The sequence below is a fragment of the Rhinopithecus roxellana genome, chromosome 12 (assembly GCF_007565055.1).
Source record: "Rhinopithecus roxellana isolate Shanxi Qingling chromosome 12, ASM756505v1, whole genome shotgun sequence".
NCBI lineage: Eukaryota > Metazoa > Chordata > Mammalia > Primates > Cercopithecidae > Rhinopithecus > Rhinopithecus roxellana.
This window is the reverse complement of record NC_044560.1, coordinates 91,890,644-91,912,985: the sequence shown is the minus strand read 5'-3', so window position 1 is coordinate 91,912,985 and position 22,342 is coordinate 91,890,644. Positions and strand designations below refer to the sequence as shown.

The window sequence follows — 22,342 nt, the reverse complement described above, 5'->3', positions numbered from 1 at the left end:
GCAGACAGTCCCTACAAGTATCTCCGTCAAAAGAATGGGCTTGAATTCAGCTCAGCTCTGCCTTGGCTGTGTGACCTTGAGCAAGTTAACTGTCCCTCTCGGGACTCAGTTTCTTCGACTTTCTAATGAGACCAATGATCCCCGGTCCGGCAGTCTGGAGGCAGGGGTCTCCCCCGGGTGAACCCGCAGAGGGGTTGCAGAAAGGCTTGGGTTCAGGCAGGGACACGGGAAGCAGACACCCGGCGCGGCTTCTCGGGAGAGGTACGGGTTCCTGTGGGGAGGGCTCCTGGGGGACTCCTCCCCCAGCACAGCCTTCCGCCCACTTCCCCGGCCCCGGGCCCCTTCTCCTCAGCAGGGGAGCCCCTGCTCGGCACTCCCGGGTGCCCCCGGCCCGCCTCGGCGGGGGCGGGGCTTACGGGAAGGGGCGGGGCATGCCGGGGGCGGGGAAGGTGGGCGGGGCTCCTGAGTCCCTGGGAGGGGCGGTGCTCTGCCAACGCCAGGCCCCGAGAGCCGCAGGGGCGGGGGCGGCGCTGCGGCTCCGGTTACCTCCCCGCGGCCTCCCCCGCCCGGCCGGCTACTTTTTCCGTTTCCAAATTAACAATTGAAAACGCGGCGGCCTGAAAGGCGAGCAGCGGGCCAAGCGGAAAGTGTGAAGGTGCCGCCGCGTCCCCGAGGCCGGGGGCGGAGAGGGGGTCGCCGCCCCGACCTCGCCCACCCACCGACGCCAAGTGCGGGGACTGCGCGCCCCAGTACCCAGAGGAGCCCAGGCCCTTGAGCTGAGTCCTGGTCTGATCCGGCCCCTGGTAACGTTCTGGCCAGGGTCGCAGAACCCAGTGCCCAGACTCGGGATGGTTCCAGCCCCCTAGGGGACATGGGGTGGGGCGATAGGGCTGGGTTTCCACTCTCGAGGCTGAGTGCCCAGGTGGGGCAGGTGCCAGGTAGCACCCTCACAGCACCATCCTAAAGGGCTCTTGGAGTAGGTAGTTTCACGTGTGACCTCAAGTAAGTCATTTCACCTTACTGAGACTCAGTTTCCTCATCCGGAAAATGGGGAGAGAAGACGCACCGACCATACAGATAGGTATACAGATTGCTACAGGTAGGTAGCAACTATTACTATCTTGTGTGGGTAATGATGATAATATTGAGTCTCAAGCCCCCTGCCCCCTCCCATCATAGCCTAAGGAATTGTCCACCAAGGGAGAATACTGGAGTATTCTGGTCCCCTCGCCTCCTCAGGACCTCCCCAAATCCCACCCCACAGATAAAGAAATCAAAGTCGGGTCCTTGTAAAGGGCTCAAAGTCAGGGGTGAGCAGGAAGAACTAGGCCTGAGCCCAGGTCCTGGCCCCGAGGCCCAGGCTGTTCTTACAGAGACAGGTGCTCCCTGGGGCCAGCATCCTGGGCATGGGACCCCTTCTCCTCTCTCATTGTCCAGAGAGGTCAGTGCTGACACAGGGCAGCTGGAACAAATAAGTAGGTAATGGGAAGAGTCCCTGTTCCCAGGCCTCCAGCCCAGGCACAGACTGCCAGATGGTAGACACCGGGACTATATACAGTTCCTGGTCCTCCCGCCCCCCATAATGTAAGCTCCATGAATGCAGGTACTTGATCTTGTTCCTACTTTCTCTCCAAAACCTAGTGCAGGGCCTGGTGCATTGTAGATTCTCAATAAATGTTGAGTGAGTGAATGAATAAATGAACGAATGAGTGGTCCAGCCAGCTGGGAAAACCCTCTTATACACCTGTGGCCTCTTGCCTGGCCACTTGTGTGAAGTGGCCTGCTTTGGGGAGGGGGTTTAGGGTGAGTGCCCCTCTCCCCAGCCTGGAGACCTAGGGCAGTGGAATAGCAGGAGAAGAAGACAAAAACTGAGACAAAACAAAGGAGGAGTAGAAAGGAGATGTGGTCCCAGAAAGCAGAGCTAAGATCCCCTCTTTCTTCCTAGCCCCTCAAGTCCTATTCCTGGCCAGCCCAGGACTCACCCCCATTCCCCTTCCCCCCAGCCAGCCTCTCACTGGGGGCTCTCACCACAATTCCAGCCCCCCATCCCCACCTCCAGTCCACTTACCTTGCAGTCTGGATGCCTCTTCCTCAGCCCCTACCCCATTTACAATCCTACAACAGCTTCTTACTGTTAAAATAGAAAACCCAAGCTCCTTGGACCAGCAGTTGAGGCTGTACACACACCCTAAGCACCAGCCACACTCGACTTCCCCATTCCCTGTACATTTCCACCGTGGTGGCTTTTATGCTGCCCCCCCCTCCTTGGGCTGTCTCTCTTCCACCCCATCAATCCATGATTGTCTTTGAATAGAAGAGCTTCTCTAGCGCCTGGTTAGGATCCCAGGGCCCCTGTGGGCCCCCTCAGGCGCCTGTCGTCACACTATTTTACCAGTGAGAGTGTTCCTACCCACTTACTCCTCACTGAGATCCATCCCTTTAGGGCAAGGCCAGTCTGGCTCCTCCACAATCCCCGGCCTGGCCCCAGCTGATGCTCAGACAGTATCTGGGGAGTGAACAGAAAGACACAGTCACCAGGGCCTTGAGCTTCAGTGAATGGGACTTCCACACTGTCCTGTGAAGCCTCAGAGTTCTGGGTAAGGCTGTCTCGGGGTTGCTGCAGAGGTGGGTGGGTAGGTGGAAGGAGGATTGATGCAAGCTCACCCCTAACTCTGGCAGGACTGGGGAGAGAGTATAAATGGAGACTCACATACCTTAAGTCTAAATATTTAAAAGTTTCAATCAAGTTAACAAACTTTTAAATAAAATACGCTCTGTCCTTCCTGACACATATACCTTCACAGTGATCTAGGTTTGAATTTTAGTTCTTGGACTCCTTGGAATCTGGCAGGGAAGGGACAGCCAGCCCCCGCTACCCTCTGATCCTCAGATTCTCTTTCCACACTGGGCCCATCCCTCCCCAGGAAGGGCCTTGGGTACACTCCTGGGGGTGCCTCAGCCTGCTCTTCCAGGCTTTCGCTATACCCACTGCAAACAGCCGTCCTTGAGCATAGGGCTGCTCTGACAGCCCCTGGGAGGATGAATTGGAGAAGGGTCTGTGCAGACCCTGGAAGTAGGCATAAGTATTTGGCCAGGGAATTCCAGGGTTACCTGGAATGTGTTCTAGAGCAAGGAGGACCATGTACAGGCTCTGGGTTGATATGCCAGGGCCATATAGGCTGAGTGGGTAGAATTCTGGGCCCCAACCCATGACTCCACCCAGAGCAGCCCTGCTTTGATCTGTTTTATATACTGTGCTTCTGTGTCAGGTGTCATTCAAAGAACCAGATCTATGACTTAAAACAGTTTGAAAGGGTCTAATCTAGATCCTGCCTGCTACTGAACATGGGAAGCTGAGGTTACTGGGAGGCCAGTGACTGCATTCAGGCAGTGGGTTGGAGCAAATCCAGGGCGCAATCCCAGGTCTCTCTCGTGGAGGCCAAGGCCTGGGAGCATATTTCTGAAGGATAAGACCTAGGGCCTCCAATGGGACAGGCCCCCAGGAGGTGGTGAGTGCTCAGTCCCTGGTGGGAGCCAGTGGGCCTGCTGCTGGGGCCTCCTGCCATGACAGGGGGCTGGACCCTCAACTCAGGTCGCCCAGCTCAGGAGTGGGGAGGCCAGACCAGGCCAGAGAAGGAGAGGGAGTCCTGGTATAAACAACCGTGGGGGGACCAAGATGTTTTCTCGTCTCCCAGGCGACGGCAGTGTTTACTGCCTAGCGGGGAGGGGGGCATGGCCCACACATTTGCCTCCCTGACTTGTAGCCAAATTTTTCCAGGAAGGGGTGGCCCAGGATGAGCCCCAAACACTCCTGCTCTGCACCCCAATCATCTTACCCCAACTCTGCCCCAACATGCGCCCTAAACCTCCCTGACATCGCCCCCATCTTTCAGTCCCACATGCCATGTAGCACTGTACCTCCATCAGTCCTGAATGCCCCAGCATTGCCCCCTAGCTCCTAATTCTGCTCACAGAGTAGGAGGGTGGGGAACAGAAGCAGGACAGGGGAAGGCCCCAAGCAGAGGAACTGGGCGTGTGCCAGGGATCTGAGCTGGGGCTGCTGGGCATGGGGCAAGGACAAACCTCTCCCACGGCCCTGGCCAAGACAGAGGGAGGGCTGCAGCCCCTGGATTAGGAGAGTGCAAATCCCTCTCCCCAGCCCAGGGCCCACCCCATGCCTGTCATGTGAAGGGCATTAAATGACCAGACCCCAACAAGGGAGGGGCTGGCAGGTGCCCACATGGTCATGCCACAGCCAGCTCCTTTGCCCAGGCAGCCAGGCCAAGGAGAAAAAAACCCTTGATGCAGGAGGGCAAGTGGCAAGGTCCCCTTCCCCCATGGCAGCAGCTGCAGCCAGGTCCAAACACAGGGGCACAGGGGTTGGTGTGGCTTGAGTTCCAGCCAGCAGCCCAGCCCAGTTTCCACATACATATGCACACCCTGCCCAGCTGACGATTGGGTCTTGTTGAGACACCAACTGATTCTCACTGAGAGCACAGGCTCAAAAATGGGGCTGTGTCCATCAGGGGTCCTAGACAGGCATCTGGACCCCTGGAGTCCAACCCTGAGTCGGCGACTTCTCAGCTGAATGACCTTGGGGAAGTCACTTCTCCTTTCTGAGCCTCAGCATAAAATAGTATAATAGTATCTTCCTCCAGGGTTGTTACATGAATTCAGTGGGATTCATTGAACACATGGTAATTAAAGTCCACAATGGGTCCAGCATGCCTGAAACAGCTTTGTGGACCATCAGTGGGAGACAGGACCTCCTTCCCAGTACACGTAGTATTTTGGACCTCGAGCTAAGGCTCGAGAGGTGAGAAACATCTGCCCAAGACCATGCAGAGGGTGCCTAAGCCCAGGCCAGCTCCTGGGAAGCTCTGCAGAAAGGTTTTCACTGTTATTTGTCATCACTGGAGACAACTAAGATGCTTGGACTGAGCCTGGGTTCTGGTCTGGGCTCTACTGCTGACCTGAGTTTAGTCCCTGCCCTGTTCTGAGCCTGTTTCCCCCTCAGAAGAATGAGGTGGCTGAATGAGACCAGTGATTTCCACACTCTGTTGAGCTTCAAGAAAAAGAGAGAGCTGGGGCTAGCTGAACTGCCAGGACTCTGCCCCTTCGCCAGGGTGTCCCTCCATTATCTGGGCCAAATCCCAGTGTACCTTCTTGGAGCCATTATAAGGCCACTATTCTAGGGACCTCCATGGACCCCAAGTTCATATCCCCAGATTCCCTTTCCAGACAGCCTCGGCACCTGCACCCACCTTCTCTGCTTCCAAGGCCACCCCCACAAACCCCCCAGCTCCCAGCTCAACCACACACACCTCCCCGCAAGCCAGAGTTTGCATAAGCAGCTGGACTTTCCCTATAGGCAAAGTCCTAGGGCTCCGAGTCAGGTTGAGCCAGGCCCTGGGCAGGGTTGGTCGATGGCTCCGGAGGAGGCACTCAGGGGGCTGGACCCTGGGGGGAAGGTAAAGGAAAAAGGGGGACTAGTTGGTAGCATCCCCAGGGCTCCTTGCCAGAGTCCTCACCCCTCCAGCATCCTCCTCAACAGTCCCAGAAAGGAGTTTCTAAAACACGAATCTGCCATGTTACTCCTGACATCACTTCCTTCCCATCACCCTCTCAGGAAGCTGCAGCTCTTCAGCCTGGTGTCCACATTGCTGAGCCTGGCCCTGTCACATCCCAGGATCTTCTCCAGATACCTCTTGCCTTCTCTAGGATCCCGCTCTTGCTGTTCTTTGCAAATGCCCTGTTCAGCCTCACTTCTGGGTCTCTGCCTGTGCTATTCTCTCTGCCTGAAACACTGTTCCTTGCTCCTTTTCACCTGGGTAACTCCTACTTCTACTCATCTTTCAGTCTCAACTTAAGCCTTCTCCTCAGGGAAGTCTTCCCAGCCATGCCCAGGTTGGGGCTGGGCTTGGCCCTCTGTGCTGGGCTCCCACAGGACTCCATGCTGCCTGGACAGTGGCACTTATCACCCTGCCTGGTAACTGCCAGCTTCCCAGCCCATCTCCCCCAGGGAGCAGAGGAAGGTCTGATTCATTGCTCTGTCCCGAGTCTGGCATAGGGCCTGGCCGGGGGAGACTGGCATAGGCAGCTGAACTTCATTTAGAAGTGAAGGCTTCTCAAATGAAAGGGCGAGAGGGAAGGAATGAGTCCCCAGGGTTGAATCGGGGTGGGAACAAGACCTTGAACTTTATTTACTGAGATGGAGTCTCACTCTGTCGCCCCGACTGGAGTGTGGTGGCATGATCTTGGTTCACTGCAACCTCCACCTCCCTGGTTCAAGCGATTCTCGTGCCTCAGCCTCCCAAGTAGCTGGGATTATAGGTGCCCACCACCACACCCGGATAATTTTTTGTATTTTCAGTAGAGATGGGGTTTCACCATGTTGGCCAGACTAGTCTCAAACTCCTGGCCTCAGGTAGTGGCCTGCTTCTGCCTCCCAAAGTGCTGGGATTACAGGTGTGAGCCACCATGCCTGGCCCAGGACCTTGAACATTAAGGCTCGACAGCTCCTCATATCCACGCCCCCACTAGAAGCAGGCAGACATAGTACGGGTGAGTTAGGTGGGTAAGATCACAGCCTGTAGAGCTAGACTCTTGGGGTTAGAATCCTGGCCCTGCTGCATGTGCCCAGGCAAGTCACTTAACCTCTTTGTGCCTCAACGTCCTCATCTGAAAAGTAGGCATAATAACAATGCCTACCCCCATAGTGTCATTGAGGGGAAAAAGTGAGAGAAGGCGTGGCGAGCTGTCAGAGCAGCATCTGGTCCACAGTAAGCACTCAGTAATGTTCTGTTATTATGATCTTTGTTATTATTGAGAGTCAGAACAGAGAGGGAGGCTGAGACTCAGAGAAGGAGGTGACTGCTAGAAGCTAGCCAGCAGGATCGTGTCTCTTGCTTTCCCACCCCAACCCGGTGCCCCTGATGTGCACTGATTACCCCCTCGGCCCCCCACCACAGTCCTGCAAACTGTTCCCACCCTCTCACGTCACAGAATCGTTGCACACTTGGCCTCTCTAGGCACTCAGTTGTCTGAGCTGAGCTCAGAAAACTGCCATCCTCTTGGGCATTCACCACTTCCTGGCTGTGTGACAAGGGCAGTGTTTAACCTTTAAGCTTCAGTGTCATCTTCCATATAATGGGAGTAAATGATAGGACCTACCTCATAGGGCTGTTGGAAGGATTAAATGAAGCAGTGTGAAAAATATTTAGCACAGTACCTGGTAGAGATTAGACTATGAATCTTGTTACTCACTGACAAAGTCTGTGCTTAGAACTCTAGCCTGGCTCTGGCTTCGTGCATTCTTTTCCTAGAGTTCCCCAGGCCTCCAGCCTGGGCACCTCTGAGCTGTCCTCCAGGGGAGCCTGAGGACAGGAATTGCTAGTGTGGCCACCATGCTTTTACAGGGCCTGTGTCATTGCACCTGCCCCCTTCCCCGTATGTCTCTTCCTCAGGGCTCAAAGCAGTGCAAGTGAAAAGTGAAAGTGAGATGAGGGGCCTAGGACCCTAGAGAAGTGGGAGCCTGTGATGGCAAGATAAGAATAGTAAAACCAGGGCTGGGTGCAGTGGCTCACGCCTGTAATCTCAGCACTTTGGGATGCCAGGGTGGGAAAAATTGCTTGAGCACAGGAATTTGAGACCAGCCTGGGCAACATAACAAGATCTCCCCCTACAAAAAATTTAAAAATTAGCCTAGCGCCATGACGTGCACCTGTAGTCTCAGCTACGTGAAAGGCTGAGGCAGGAGGATGGCTTGAGCCCTGGAGTTCAAGTCTGCAGCGAACCATGATCACACCACTGCCCTCCAGCCTGGGTGAAAGAGTAAAACTCTGTCTCAAAAGGAAAAAAAATACATATAAGGTAAAACCACCACAACCCCCCTGTTCTTCACAGCACTTTGCAGTTTACCAAGCACTTGCTATAGGAGGCAGCCCCATGAGGTGAGCAGGGAGAGATGGCAATTGTCATTCTATGTATAAGGAAGCTGGTGTCTCAGACAGGTTGGGTCACCTGCCTGGCATCACACAGCCTCCAGGAAGCAGAGGCAGGAGCTGAGCCCTAGCCTGCTGCCTCCTGGTCCAGTGCTTCTTTAACTGAGGGGCGAGCCCTTGATTTTGGCTGATCTGCCCCTTGCCCCCCACCCGCCCAACCCAATCTTAGGAAAGAGCCCTGGGTTGGTCCTCACTGCAAAGTGCGGGGCCTGAGGCTCCTCTGTTCCCTGATCCCTCCGTCCCTACTAGACCCCTCCCTCTTCTGGCTCCACAGCTCAGTGGGGAGGAGCCGGGTTGGCGCCCAAACTCAGGGATTTCACGCACCACCGGTAAAATTTCCAAAAACACTTTGGGGACTGCATAAGGTTGTCAACTCTTTTTTTTGCCAAGTAAGGACATTTTTTCCCCAGCCCATCATTTCATAAAAGAAAGGACATCATCTCATACTAAAAGACAGTCCTTTAAACGGAATAAATTTAGCTTTATGAAAGAGTCGCCACCCCGTCCTTATTCTCCTCGGTTTTGCCTTAGGCCACTGAAAACTGCCTTGGGTCAGCTGGCAAGGCTGAGAACCATTTAGAGCTCGGGCTTGGCCCTGACGCCGACATGGGTTTGAGTCTTGACTCGACCACAGACAAGCTGTGTAACTTAGTATGTGGTATTTCTCTTCTCTGAGCCCCAGTTTCTTGTCGGCAAAATGGGAACAATAATAGTGCCTGCTACCTAGTGGGTACTGGAAGAACTAGATGACCTCATGTCTGCAGAGCACTCAGTCAGAAAGAGTCAAGCCCTGGTTCCCATCCAGTGTCCCCACCCTGGCATGTCACTGTGTATGGCTCCCCACTGCCCGCAGGGTAAGGCCCACCTCCACAGCCTGTCAATCAAGGCCCTGTACTCTGCAGGTCTTGGGGCAAAGGAGTGAGCGGAAGGAAGTCCCATCTCCAGGCCTTTGCTCCACTGTTCCCTCCACCTGGAGCTCACTCCAGATAAAAATCATGAGCACCCACAGTTCAGTGCTCCACACAGAGGGCTGAGGGGTCTTTTCTCCACTTCTCTCTAGCTGGCAAAACCTTTCTCATCCTTACTACTTGGCCTCAATGCCACCTTCATCCTTCACTCAGCAAATATTCACTCGTTGACCACATGCCAAGAACTGTGCTCAACTCCATCTGCCCAGTTCTCACAGTCCCATGCAGAAAAGCAAAAAACACACAGGGCTGGGTGAACAGAGCTCTGGGGGCACTGAAGGGGCCTCAGTCAAGCCTGGGGTAATGGGGATAGGGAGTGCTTCCAAGAAGAGGTGGTGCTCAAACTGGGACTTGAAGGATGAATAGGAGTTAGCCAGATGACGCAGCAGGCAGGAGAGGGGAGGGAGTTGCAGGCAGAAGGAAAAGTACAGAAGCCCTAAACAGCGCAATGCTTTGGGACATTATAAGTCATTTCTTAAGGTGAGAGCAAAGGATGCTTGTGTGGAGGCATTTCTGACTTGGGCACTGGGGGTCGGGGAGTCACTGTCATGTAGATTGAGAAAGGAGGACAGGTTTGGAGGGAGATGCTGAGTTTGAGATGCCCAGGGGATGAGGAGGAGAGGTGTCAGCAGGCAGGAAGCGCAGGGATGAAACTGCAGTGCAGAGGCTGTCATCATAGGGGTGACCCCGATGTAGGAGTACATGAGACCACCCCCTGAAACTACGTACTGAGGCGGAGGCTGTCATCATAGGGGTGACCCCGATGTAGGAGTGCATGAGACCACCCCCTGAAACTACGTACTGAGAAGAGGACTGGAAACAAAGCCCCAGCATTCAAGGGGCAGAAAGAGGAGGCAGAGCTGCTGATAGAATCAAGAGAGAAAAGGCAGAGAGGCAGATGTGAGGAAAGTCGAGGGGGGTGCATTCAAGAAGGAAAGGCCCAGCAGGCAGCCATGGTGGCTCCCGAGGCCGCCATGGGAGGATCACTTGAGCCAGGAGTTGGAGATCAGCTGGGACAACATAGCAAGACTCTGTCTCCACAAAAAAATTTAAAAACTAGCTGGGTATCTTGGGGTCCCAGCTCCTCGGGAGGGTGAGGTGGAAGGATCACTTGAGCCCAGGAGGTTGAGGCTGCAGTGATCATAGTGATCATGTACTCTAGCCTGGGTGACAGAGTGAGGCCCTGCCTTAAAAAAAAAAAAAAAAAAAAAAGAAAAGGAAAAAAAGAAGCCAGGCGCGGTGGCTCAAGCCTGTAATCCCAGCACTTTGGGAGGCCGAGACGGGAGGCGGATCATGAGGTCAGGAGATTGAGACCATCCTGGCTAATACGGTGAAACCCCGTCTCTACTAAAAATACAAAAAACTAGCCGGGCGAGGTGGCGGGAGCCTGTAGTCCCAGCTACTCGGGAGGCTGAGGCAGGAGAATGGGGTGAACCCGGGAGGCGGAGCTTGCAGGGAGCTGAGATCCGGCCACTGCACTCCAGCCTGGGCGACAGAGCTAGACGACTCCGTCTCAAAAAAAAAAAAAAAAAGAAAAAAAAGAAGAGCCCACAGGGGCCCCCTGGGGACGCAGCATGGTGGAGTGGCTAAATGCATGGCTCCCAGAGAGGGACATGCTGGGTTCAAATCCTGCCTCTACCGCCTGTCTGCTATGTTGGCTTTGGGCAAGTCATTAACTTCTTTATACCTTAATCCCCCTGTCTGTAAAATAGGGTGAATGTATTTTTTTTTTTTTAGGATAAAAAGCATGGAGGGGAGGGATTGATACCCCCACCCAGCCTCTGTGCATCCCCAGGTTGTACCTCCCTCCCTCTGCTGGGCCATGGGTCACGCTGTCCTTTCCCCATCCCCTGTCTCTCCCACCAGACTGCCGCCAATCCCCAGAGGCTGGAAAATGATATGAGTGAATGAGTTCACCCAGGGAACGGGCAACGGGGGGCAGCGGGGAGGCAGCATTTCTCCCATGTTACCCCAGTATAAGGAGGGAAAGTGGAAAAGGCCCCGTGTGGGCTGTGCCCTTGAGCCATCAGGTCCCTTCTAGCCTCAGTTTCCCAATCTGTGAAATGAAGCCCGTAGATCTGCTCCAGCTCTGAGGCCTGAGTTTCTGTATAGCAGGGATATATGGAGAGAGGATGGGGATAGAAAGGCCAGTTCCCGACCTGCTGGTCCTGCCTCTAAGGGAGGAAGTTCCACAGGGTCTGAATCCCTACTGTGCCCAGGGGCTGGTCCCTCTAGTAGAGGGGGGCAGCTGGGCCAAGATGGGCAGGAGTGAAGACGCCTGAGATTGTGCTGACAAAGCTGTTCCTGCTTTTCCTCTTTCTCTCCCTGTCCCCTCCCCTCGCGGGTGAGGGCCAAGCCCAGCAAAAAATAAACCCAAAGACAGCAACCTGGACAGGCCTGAGGCTCCCAGAGAGAAGTGGTGGGGAAGGAGGAGCAGCCTGTGACTCTCCCACCACTGCCCAAAAGCCAGTGGGTACCCGATCTGATCTCTACCCCATCCCCCACCCACACCCCGCCAAAGTTGGGCTCAAAGGGAACAGGCATCTCCCCTTCATCTTTCGCTCTGTGGCAGCTTGATAGGGACAATTCAAGTAAATGTCCAGCCCAGCTAGATGGGGGCCTCCAGGTTTTTGAAACAATACCCCAGGAAATCTCATTCACCTCCTGGTTCTTGGGCAGTCCTTCCTGCTGTCTGACCTCCATCTCTTCTGCTTTGATGGGAACCATGCTCCATTTATCTCCAGTGAGCTTTCCTCCAGTCCCACCTTCTTGGCCTGGGTGTCTAAGGAGTCTCAGGAGAATGTGCCTCACGATTTCCCTTCCAGGCTTTAGGCTAGAGACCCCACTGTACCCACTGTTCCCCAGAATCTCTGGGGGTGAGGAGGGAGGGAATCGCTGAGCTCCCATTGCCTCCCTCCCTCAGGCGCTGCCCATGGATTCCCAGCCCAACCAGTCTGTTGCCTGGGGTTGCCCCTCTTGTTCCTCGCCCCTCCCGTGCCAACCCCCAGGGCACACAGCTCCTGCCCCAACGATAGTGTTGCCCAGGGAGCCTGGAGTCCTGGGGGCTCTGTGTAGCCACTGAGGTCTGCTCAGCATCCTTTCTCCAGCCCCTCAGAGCCTCCAATGTGGGCAGGCAGCCCCCTGAGTGCCCTGTGAAGTGGCACCCTGTCCCCTGAGGGGCCCCCAGAGAAGATGCTAGACGAGAGCTCCCTACACGGTACCCTATGAAGTTCAAGGTCCTGAGACAGCAGTTTCTCTCATTCACCCAGCATGACTGTGTGCCAGGCAGCCGTGAGAGGTCCACTTTCCTGTTAGGCCCATTTTACAGAAGAAGATACCGAGGCTCAGGAACTGAGGTAGAGTGGGGGTGGGCACCTTCCCAGTAAGCATGGGGACTAAGATCTCTAAATCTCCCTTGGGATTCCCTGCCTCATTCCCCGTGATCATTTGCTCTGCAGAGAGTCGGGGAGTGCCCTCCTCTCCCAGGAGTCCCTGGCTGTCACTCTGGGCACCATGGCTCTACTTTGATCTCTCTGGGGTCAGGCCAGTTGCCAGGGTTGGACCATGAGGCCCAGACTTGGCCGCACAATGGCCCTCTGGCATACACTGTCCTCCCATAATTCACAGACACACTCACAGCTGCACACAGACCAGACCTCTCTCCAAACATCTCCCTGGGAGAAGAGGCAGCTGAGACCAGTGGTCCCGGCAGACTCTGAGACCTCCTCATAGTGCTCCCAATTCCCCGCCCTGCCAGGCAGGGCACAGGCATGGTCTAGCTCTCTCTGGCTCCCTGGTCCTGGTATGGAGCTGATGCTCTGTAACTGTTTGTCAGACGAAGGAAGAAACAAATCAGTGGGCATCCTAGGTAGCCAGGCTGGGGTCCATTCAGGAGCTGGGTGACGTCCCCTCACCCAGCCTCACTTTGCTCAACTGTGACATGAAGAAGACAGCACCCACCTGATATGATGGCTGTGAGGGTTACACGAGAGAATGTAAGTCAGACACTGACGGGCAGGGCCCACAGGAGGCCAAAAAGACACAGCCTCAGCTCCTGTGGAGAGCCACTCGCCCCAGGACCCAGGCAGACATAGCTCCTACTCTCTCCAGAGCACACACGCACCTTGCTGAGCCCAGCACACCTGCCACACCTGTCCCCGGAGGAGAATGAGGACAGTGATAACAGCATAATAATAACAGTAAGGATGATCATGGCTAACAGTGCCCAGCAGTGTTCGGTGCCTTATCTCATCCAGTCCTGACAATCTTAGAGGCAGGTATTAGGATTATTCCCATTTTTCAGATGAGAAAACTGAAGCCCAGAGAGGTTAAGTAACTTGCCCAAGGACACATGACTGCTAAGGCTAGAACCAGGAAGGAACGCAGATCTGTCAGCCTCAGAGCCCATGCTCTTTGCTCCCCGCAGGACAGCTTTTGGAGAAACAAAAAGTCCCTGCTATTCCCCTACCCCCAGCCTCTCAGCTCTCACACTAGGAGCTTCCCCCAGGGCAAACATGCAGAATTCCCTGCTGGGGGGCTCCGTAGCCCACACGAAGATCGGACCTTCCCTAAAAACCTGCATTGGTGCTAGGGAGGTAGGAGGGAGTCTGGGGAAGTTCCCTGGGCAGCCTTCTTTGTGGGCAGGGCCTCGGCCTTCCTCTTTCCCTGCTCCCAGGCAGTTCCAGCTCCTTTGACTGGCTCAGAGAGCCTGAAATTAATCATCCACTCAAAGTGCTGCCATCAGCCCAAGAATAATAATCACCTCTTGAAACACTCCTGGCTTAAACATCCCAAGGATAAGGGCTTCAGCAGCAACAGGGATTGAAGTTAGACATCCGGCAGGGCATCTTCAATGGAAGAATGAACGTACTATGGAGTTGGGGTGGGGTGGGCAGATAGTGAGAGATGGAACCGGCTCCAGTGACACCAAAGAACTCCAGAAGAAAGAGGCAAAGGAGCCTGAGGGGGAGTGCGAAGGGGAGGGGGGGGTGCAAAGGGGAGGGGGGGTGCGAGGGGGAGGGGGAGGGCAGTGTAAGAACAGGATGGTCTCCCCAGCTCCTTACAAAGACCAAGCAAAAGGACTGGGGCTGAAAAACAGCAGCACGAAAAATTTGGGTCACACTCAAAGACTTTCCCAATCACAAGGCAAAGTTCTTAGAGCATCCATCCCCCCTATTGGCTAGGTTGGGAAAATTGTTATCTAAAGTCCTGATCTGGGAGACAAAAGGCTTGGGTTCCTGGCACAGTTCTCCACTAACTCACTAGGTGTGACCTTGGATGAGTAGCTGCCCCTTTCTATGTCTTGGTGTACCCAGCAGTACACCACAAGGTCAGATCGAAGGACCTCCAAGGGCCCTCCAGGAGGAGCAAAGGCCAGCAAAGTTCTAGGAAGCCAGCCACCCCACTCCTCCACAGTTCTGAGGCTGCCCTCCAAGATGGCTACAAAAATACACACAGACCCGCAGGGCAGCCCTGCAGTTGTGTATAGGTGAAGGCCAAAAACTCCTGAATTTCTTAAAATTCAGGAGCAAGCTTTGTTCTGTCCTAGGGGTCTGGGCTGGAGCCACAGGCCCGGGTGTGTGTCTATGGCGAGTGTATGAAGTCAGGGAAAAGGTAGAGGCAGCTGTAAGCTAGAACTCTTTGTTGGATGGATGCTATGTGTGTGTTTGGGTTTGTGTGTCGATGTTGCAGTGAGTGTGTGAGACATTCAGTCAGGTACGCAGCAGTGACGTGGGTCTACAACTAAAACGTGGCTGCAGTGGGTAAGGCTGGCAGTTTCCACTCAATTCCACAAAATGCCATCACAGCCCACCTCCTGCTGACTGTGTGCAGGGTGCTGGGGATGGATGGACAGATGACACAGGAGCGCTGTTCTTGAGGAGCCTGGGCTTGGGGTGCTGCTAGCTGAGGCTGTGGTGCGGAGAGCAGCAGCTCCCAGTTTGTCTCCGCTCTGGGCTGAGGCTCTTCCACATTAACTGGGTGGCCTCTGCTGAGTCCCAGTTTCCTCATCTGTCAAAAGAGGAGGACAACAGTGCCCACCTCACAAGGCTGCTGAAGCACACAATGAGACCGGTTTAGAGAGAGTTCAGCACGGTGCCACGGTGCAGCTGATGCTGCACACACGACCACAGATTTCAGTTCAGACTCCAAGAGCCAAGCCTGGTGGCCACTAGGAACAGAGAACAGTCCCGCGCAAGGAAGCAGGAACAATTTCAACTCTCTGCCCTGGCCTAGCCCAGCTGAGGTCTCTGCACAGAGTCCGCTGTATCTGCTACTCATTTCCCAGGTGACTTTGGACTCCAGAACCTCAGTTTCCTTACAAGTAAAATGGGGCTGTCAAAATGTGAGGACCGACTGACCTAGTGGGGATGCCTGAGGGTTCTGAGGACCCTTTGCTGGGATGATTTCCAACCCAGGCGATGTTCTTTCTCAGATGGCCGGGGTGGGAGGTCGGGGGCTTCGGGGTTAGGAGTCTGCGGGCCCCAGAAGCTGCTGCCACCTCCTCCCCTCCCCATTCCCACAGCTTCTGACCCCAGGGACAAGGCTGAGAGAGGATGTTTACAGAGCCGCAAACCTTCACATAGAGAAAGTCTGCTGGGCCCTGGGGGCTGGGAGCAGCAGGCATGCGGCTCATAGTGGCTGGGGAGGATGGAGGGAGATAGGGTCTGGCCCAGCCCCCTCCAGCACTCTGACTTCAAGGGAAGCTGGAGTGGCCTTTGAGAGGGGGCAGCAAGGGGACAGAGAGCATTCCCCTCAAGGGCTCAGTGAGCAGGATGGGCCATGAGGCGGTGTTTCTTAAAATTCAGAGAGCAGGGTCTGTGAAGGCTTGAGGGCTTAAATCAGGGACTGGGGCGTAGGAGGGGGATGGGGTTTGGTGACCAGACTGAGGGTCTAGAGAGAGATGGAAAGCTTGGAAAGGGGCCCAGTGGCCCCTCATTCTGGATCCCAACAGGAGAAGACAGGAGTCAGCAGTCCTCTCTTCCCAGAGGTTGCAGCTGCCGCAGGACAGGCCGAATCCGGGCTTATACTCTAGGCAATCTTCCACCTCTTGGAGCCAGAAAGATGCAGGCTGTGTGGGGCTCAGAGGGCACCGGCTGGCAGATGGGAGGGAGGCATACCCTAGGGTTAATGGGCTCCTCTCGCCCCAGCTCCCTCCTTCCTGAACCCTTCTCTCTCTCTCTAATTGACAAGGTTTCATCCTGTCACTCAGGCTGGAATGCAGTGGCGCAATCACAGTTCACAATAGCCTAGAATTCCTGGGCTCAAGCGGTCCCTCCCACTTCAGCCTCCCAAGTAGCTGTGACTACAGGTGTGCAGCACCATGCCCAGCTAATTTTTAAATTTTGTAGAGTCAGGGGTCTCACCATGTTGCCCAGCTGGTCTGGAACTCCTAGGCTCAAGCGATCCTCCCACCTCAGCCTCCCACAGTGCTGGGATTACAGGCGAGAGCCACTGCGCCCAGCTCAGAGCCCTTCTCTTGTAGGCTCCTCTGCTGGGGCCCCTCCTGCCACAGCCTGCATCTCTGGGAAGGGGGTCCTAGCTAACGGTACTCCCTGGACTCCCCTCACTTGGGCTGCCACTGAGGGAGATTGGGAAGAAGAGAAAGGATTTGAGGAAAAGTGTAGTGGTCAAGCTAGGAGTCCAACAGCAGGAAGTACTTCCTGGCAAAACCCTGCAGTGTGACTGAGAAACCCCACATCTGGAGCTCCTCAAAAACAAGACAGACCTTCCGTGCGGGTCCCCTCCCCCAGCCCCAATAAGAACAACCATTTCTCACGCTCAGACAGGCCCCTGCACCTTACCAAGCTCTTTTCCACTCCATTACCTCATCCGAGAGAGGCCGCAAGGTTGGGGCCTCGACCCACTTTGACGACCTACAGACCTAAAGCTCAGAGAGGCACAGCGATCAACCCAACGTCACAGAGCACACAAGAGGTGGGGTTCCTGACACCTCTGCTCCCTTTGACCTCTAAGATGGGTGACCAATTCCCTGAGATCCTTAAACACCAGGGCGCTTTCACACCATACTTCCTCCCCCAGAGCTCCCAAGACATGCCCTGGCCCTAGGCTCCCGGGGACAAGTGGTCAGGACAAGCACGGCCCTGGCGAGGGCATTTCCTGGCATTGGGAAAGGGCAGGATGTGGGGCAAAGGTGCCAGTGGATTAGCTCCTGGAGAGGAAGGGCGGTCCTTTCAAAGGAGGCAACCATAGCGCCTGGCAGGGGACAGGAGACAGGTCCTTCACCTCCACTGACCCTCGTGGGGGCCATGAGGCCAAGCCTGGGGGATAAGGACCCAACCTCAGAGCCCTATTGGTTTCCCCAGGCCCAGCCATGCCTTGGAAAAGTCACTTCTCAAGAGGAGCCCACGGAGGGCACAGTTGTTCTCTGGGGGGTGTCTCACCCTCCTTGGGCACTCAGCCACTCCTAGGGAGCAGTCCCCATCCCTCACCCCCAACTCCACCAGCCCTGGGCCTTCCTCACTCCAACGGGCCTCTTTATAGCCACAAACATTCATCCTAGGCCTCCCAATGGGCGCTAAGGGCTGGGCTACTCCTAACCGTTGACCCTGAACCAAAGCTTGACCTCATGTCCTGAGCAATTTCAACTCTCTGCCCTGGGCTAGCCCAGCTGAGATCTCTGCACAGAGTCAAAGCTGCCACCCCCAACGCACTTAATGGCCCAGAGAGTCCTCTTTCCCACCCTACCCCTCCCTGTGCCGCATCTTTCTCCCCTTCACCTCTGAAATTCTGTGGGCCCAGTTCAGATGGGGCAGAGGCAGGCCAGCAGGCACCCAAGGGACAGGCCGAAGGACAGACCCAGAGACAGGTGGAAAAGACAGGTAGAGGAAGAGTGGACAGTCAGGCGGACAGGTGGATAGGCAGATGCACAGACAGGCACCCAGATAACTGCACAGGCCACAGATGGATGGAAACAGGCAAGCAGAAGGACTGCGGACAGTTAGGTGGAGAGATGAGCAGACTGGCCAACTTGCACACAGGTGGAAACTCAGGCTGGCAGAGGGACAGCCAGGCCAGCAGGAGGGCTGCTGGACGGTCAGGTGTGCAGGCAGGTGGGCCACCCAGGAGACCCCAGCGCCAAAGGGCCCTCTCTGTTGGCAGCAAAAAGGGATTAATAGCTACACACTTTCCAGGGACCAGAGGTCTCTCTCTGGGCATCTCTGAACGTCCCAGCGTCAGGCCCAGCCCTTCAACTGATATCTGCGGGGCCTCTCATGTTCCCGGCTGGGCCAGGCCGTCCCCCAAGACTGAGCTCTGAGCTGCCAAAATTCACTCTTTACATCCAAGAGGGGTCAGTGTTTCTGAAAGTTGTAGGAGCCTGGTGAGTGGGAGGAGGGGGCCCCAGCAGCGACAGTGTTTCCATACCTACCCCTCTCCTCTTTCTTTTTCCCCTGGTGCCTAGAGCCAGGCCTGGTGCTGCCAGCCAGCAAGACAGGCGAGCTGGGCCAAGCCGGCAGGGCAGGGCAGGGCAGGCAGGGCGGCCGCTGTTGCCACTGGGAAGTTGAGGGTGGAGGGGAAGACTGAGGGAAGACACAGATAAAGTCGGACACAGCAGAGGCGAGTGTCAGGGCCCAGGTGGCCCACGGGGACCCCTATACACCCACAGTCAGCTGGCCAGGGGTGGGAATGAGGGGTGCCCTGGAGAGGAACACCCCTGAGGGGAGCCCTTCATAGCTCAGAGCTGGGGAGCAAGTGACAGAAGCGTGTGGGAGCCAAGGGGTCCTCTTTGTGTCTGGAACACAGGGAGACAGTGGTGGGGAAGAGCAGAAGGGCGCCTACTCCAGGGTCCCCAGACTTTGCTGAGCGGACTCTGGGGAGGCAGCTGGCGGTGGGGAGTACCTGGGACAGAGGAGCAGAGGTTGGCGGTCAGGATGGAAATAAGCAGTTGTGGTGCGGGGAGGTCAGAAGCGAGGTCAAGCAAGGGTCAGGCCTGGGAGATCAGGGCTTAGGATAGGGCTCAGCAAGGGGATCAGAAACGGGGCTCAGGCCTGGGGGCAGAGAGATGAGGGTCGGCCCTGAGGCAGGGGGCAGAAGGCGGAGCCGGAGCGGGGCGGCAGTACCCCGGGAGGCCAGGCTCGCGCGGGGACACGCGGAAGGGCGCGGGGTCGCAAACTCACATGAAGACGTGGTAGACGAAGGCCCAGCCGCGGGGCCGCTCCAGCACGTTGTAGACCCAGTTCTGCAGGCGGCGGTAGCGCTTGTGCGCGGCCGAGGAGCGCTGGCCGCAGGCGGAGCCCGAGCCGGAGCCCAGCCCAGGGAGGGGCGCGCCCGGCGGCAGGGGGCTGCCCAGGAGGCCGAGGCGGCGCGGGGAGCCGCCCCCGCCCACCTCGCCCTGTTCGCTCTGCACCGCCGTGAGCGCCACCAGCTCCGCGCGGGGGGCGTCCCCGGACGAGGGACCCAGGCCGAGGCGGCGCGGGGGGGCCTCGGCCATGGGCGGCGCCGGGCTGGGGGGGCCGGGGCCCGGGCACGGTCCGGGGCGGGGGCGCGCTCGCGGCGCTCAGCGGCGCATGGCTCGGACCCGGGGCCAGAGGGGCGACCCGGGGCAGGCGCGGGCGGTGGGGGCTCGGGGCCGGGCCGGGGCCGCGGGCGGGCGCTCGGAGCCTGGGGGCCGCCGGAGCCCGCACTGACCGCCCGCTTCCCCGGCGACTGGGGCTGCTCTTTCCGACTCCAACTCTCTTATTACGCGCTCCATGCCGCTCGCCTTTCCACCTGCCACCGGCGCGCGCCGCTCACATGTCACCCTCCCCCGCCCCGCCCCTCCCCCGCCCGCCCCGCGGCCGCCTTCCCAAATCGGGAGGGAGCGAGCGAGCAAGCGAGGCGAGGCGGAGGGAGGGGACGCGCGGAGCAGGCGGCGGGGCAGGGCGCACGGGCGGCTGAGTTGGTGCCTGGGCCGAACCGCGTGGAGGGGGCAGCGCGCGGGGCCGGGAAGTCGGGCGCGTGCAAGTGGTGTCCACGGCTGCGTGGGGCACTGGGGCCCGAAGGCCAGCCCGGGGTGGGACGCCTCGTGTGTGCTTGTGGAAAGTGGAGTCCACGTGGAGTTGTGGCCACGGGCGTTAGGGGAAAGGACGCAGTGTCCCGTAGAGTTTAGGTGTAGACCGGTGGAGCGGCGTCTACTTGTGTGTGCAGGGTGGTGGCTGTGGGTCTACTGGGTGGTGGGATGGAGTTAGTGAGGTGTGAGTTGTGGGTTGGGTGTGGGTGGCTGCGAAAGTGGAGGTGGAGTCCGAAGGGGATGAGGTGTGTCTCCGTCGGGGTCGACCCTTGTGTGCCTGGTGCGTGTGCTTAAAGTGTACCCAGTGCTGTGCGTGGCTGGGTGGGCAGCGGCGGTTGTCCTGCTCTTACCTGAAAGGTCTGGAGCCCACGGGCTGCTGGGCAGCATCAGGGTGTGTGAAGCACAGTGGGCCTGGGTGTGTCTATCTTTCTCCCACCTACTGCCACCTCTGAGCTTCCCTTCATCGTGATGGGGGAAGCGCCACCCTGCCCAGAAGAGGGTCCTCCCCGATGGAGGGGCCTGCTCCCCTGCCTCACTCCCAGGTCAGGGAACTGGGTTTGGGCAGATGGAGTGTTGGGAGATGAGCTCTGAGCCAGCCTTAGGGGGGACAAACAGCCCCTACCCAAGGCCCACAGAATCCCAGCCAGAAAAGGGGAGACTGTCCCAGGGCATTCCCTCTCCAGCAGGAAAGTTTTTCTTAGTCCCCAACCTCCATCTCTGTGGCTGTAGGGGACAGCCCCTCTCCTTTAGCCCTCCTGGGCCCTGCACAGGGTTGGTAACTTGGGTTTCACAATCCTCTTTCCCTCTTCCTCCACGGAAAGCGACGGCCACACCAGCCGCTCCCTCCGCAGGCCCTGCCCCAGGGTGAGCCTTCCGCAGCGAACTCTTCCCGGTTCCTCCGGGAGGATCTCGAGGGACGAGCCGAGCGGGAGGGGCGGGGGAAGGGGCGGGAAGGCGAGCTCGATTCTCAGCTGTCAGCAAAGGCAGCATTGATCTGCTGAGCGCCAGTGAGGGAGGGAGGGGGGCAGGGCCGTGGGCTGCAGGGACCTGGGGGTCCCTAAGCTGGGCTTGGCAGCAGGTCCACACCCCTACCCCATAGTGATCCTTTCCCCTCTGCCTAGCTGGGGGTGCCCTCTGGGGTCTGACCTGAATCTCTTCTGCTGTTCTTGGTCAAGGTGTGCCCAGGGCCAGAGCCTGGTGCCCCCAGGCAGGTTATGCCCAGATCCTCTACTGGAAGCTGGGAATGGTTTCTGGACCCCAAGGCCCCACTAGGGATGCAGTGCCTGGGCTGAGTTAACCCATCTTCTCTCTATAAGCTGAAGATAGCACCCCCAAAATATGCGGCACTGTCCTCCCTCTGTGGAACTGCCTGGCGGGTTCTTCTCAATCATGGATCCTGGGGAATGGAACTAAGGTCTAGGACGTGAAAGGTGCACAGGAAAGCAGTTGCAAGGGCCTTGGGGATGTTTCTAGGGGGTCTTTTTGAGGCCCTTCTTCTGTAACAGAGATGGAATTTGAATTCAGGTTGCCCTTAACACCCAGAATATCTGAAACTGGGTCCGTTCTGGGAAATCTAATCTTCAAGCTCAGCATCACCTCTGGATCCCATGGCTCTCTTCCCAGCTGAGGGACTACAAAGGTTCTTTCCCCACCTTGTGAGGAGCCCTCACTGCAGGGAGAGTCTCTCATCATTCCCAACTCCAGCTCCAGATTACCTGCTCAAAGGCAGCAGAAAGAGGAAAGAGACTGTGGTTGCAGCTAGAGGGATGGAAGTTAGATCTCAGGAAGGACTTTCATAGGGCATAGAGGCCTGTTTCTCCTGCAGGCATATGGGTAATGGAGGGACACAGAACTCTTCCTAAGGGTTGGGAGGGACGGGGGGAAATGATTCCAGGAGGCCACAGCAAATTTACTTGGCATGTGTGTGCACATGGAGGAGTGGAAGGGCCAGAAGAGAAAGTCCAGTTCAGAGAGGACAGGTGGCCACTACGAGGGTCACCGGGCAGCCTTCCTGCCCCATCCGGATTCCCAGGACATGACTGGGAGGACGGCCTTTGCCCACCACAGCCTTTAGTGACTAAGACACTTTTCTGAGCAAACAGCTGTCTCAGGCTCCCTCAGTTGGCCCCTCTGCTGGAGAGTACTGGACACTGTGGTTCCCCACCCTCCTCCTTCCCTCTCTCCCACCTGTTCCCCTGACCCCACCCTCAGCAGTTTCCTTTCCACCCGCAAGCCCTGTCTCCACCCTGGTAACACTGTGAAAGCTTCCCTGTCCTGCTGAGGAGATGCACTCACCAACACTCACTCCCACCTGGGCAAGTCCCTTCCCCACCCTGGACTTGTTTCCCTGTCTGTGCAAGAAG

At 57.0% G+C, this 22,342-nt stretch overlaps 1 protein-coding gene across 3 annotated transcripts in view; it reads right to left on the bottom strand.

Moving 5' to 3' along the window:
* The window catches only part of KCNQ4 (potassium voltage-gated channel subfamily Q member 4), a 56,816-nt gene extending 37,088 nt beyond the window's left edge, over nt 1-19,728 (bottom strand). For 2 of the 3 annotated variants that reach the window (XM_010354234.2, XM_030941600.1), the window contains exon 1: nt 19,108-19,728. In XM_010354234.2, coding sequence (XP_010352536.2) covers nt 19,108-19,421 — 314 coding nt within the window. In that variant the 5' untranslated portion in view covers nt 19,422-19,728. The remainder of the gene's footprint in view (nt 1-19,107) is intronic. The other variant, XM_030941599.1, reaches the window with a different exon arrangement.
* Between the last annotated feature and the right edge of the window lie 2,614 nt (nt 19,729-22,342).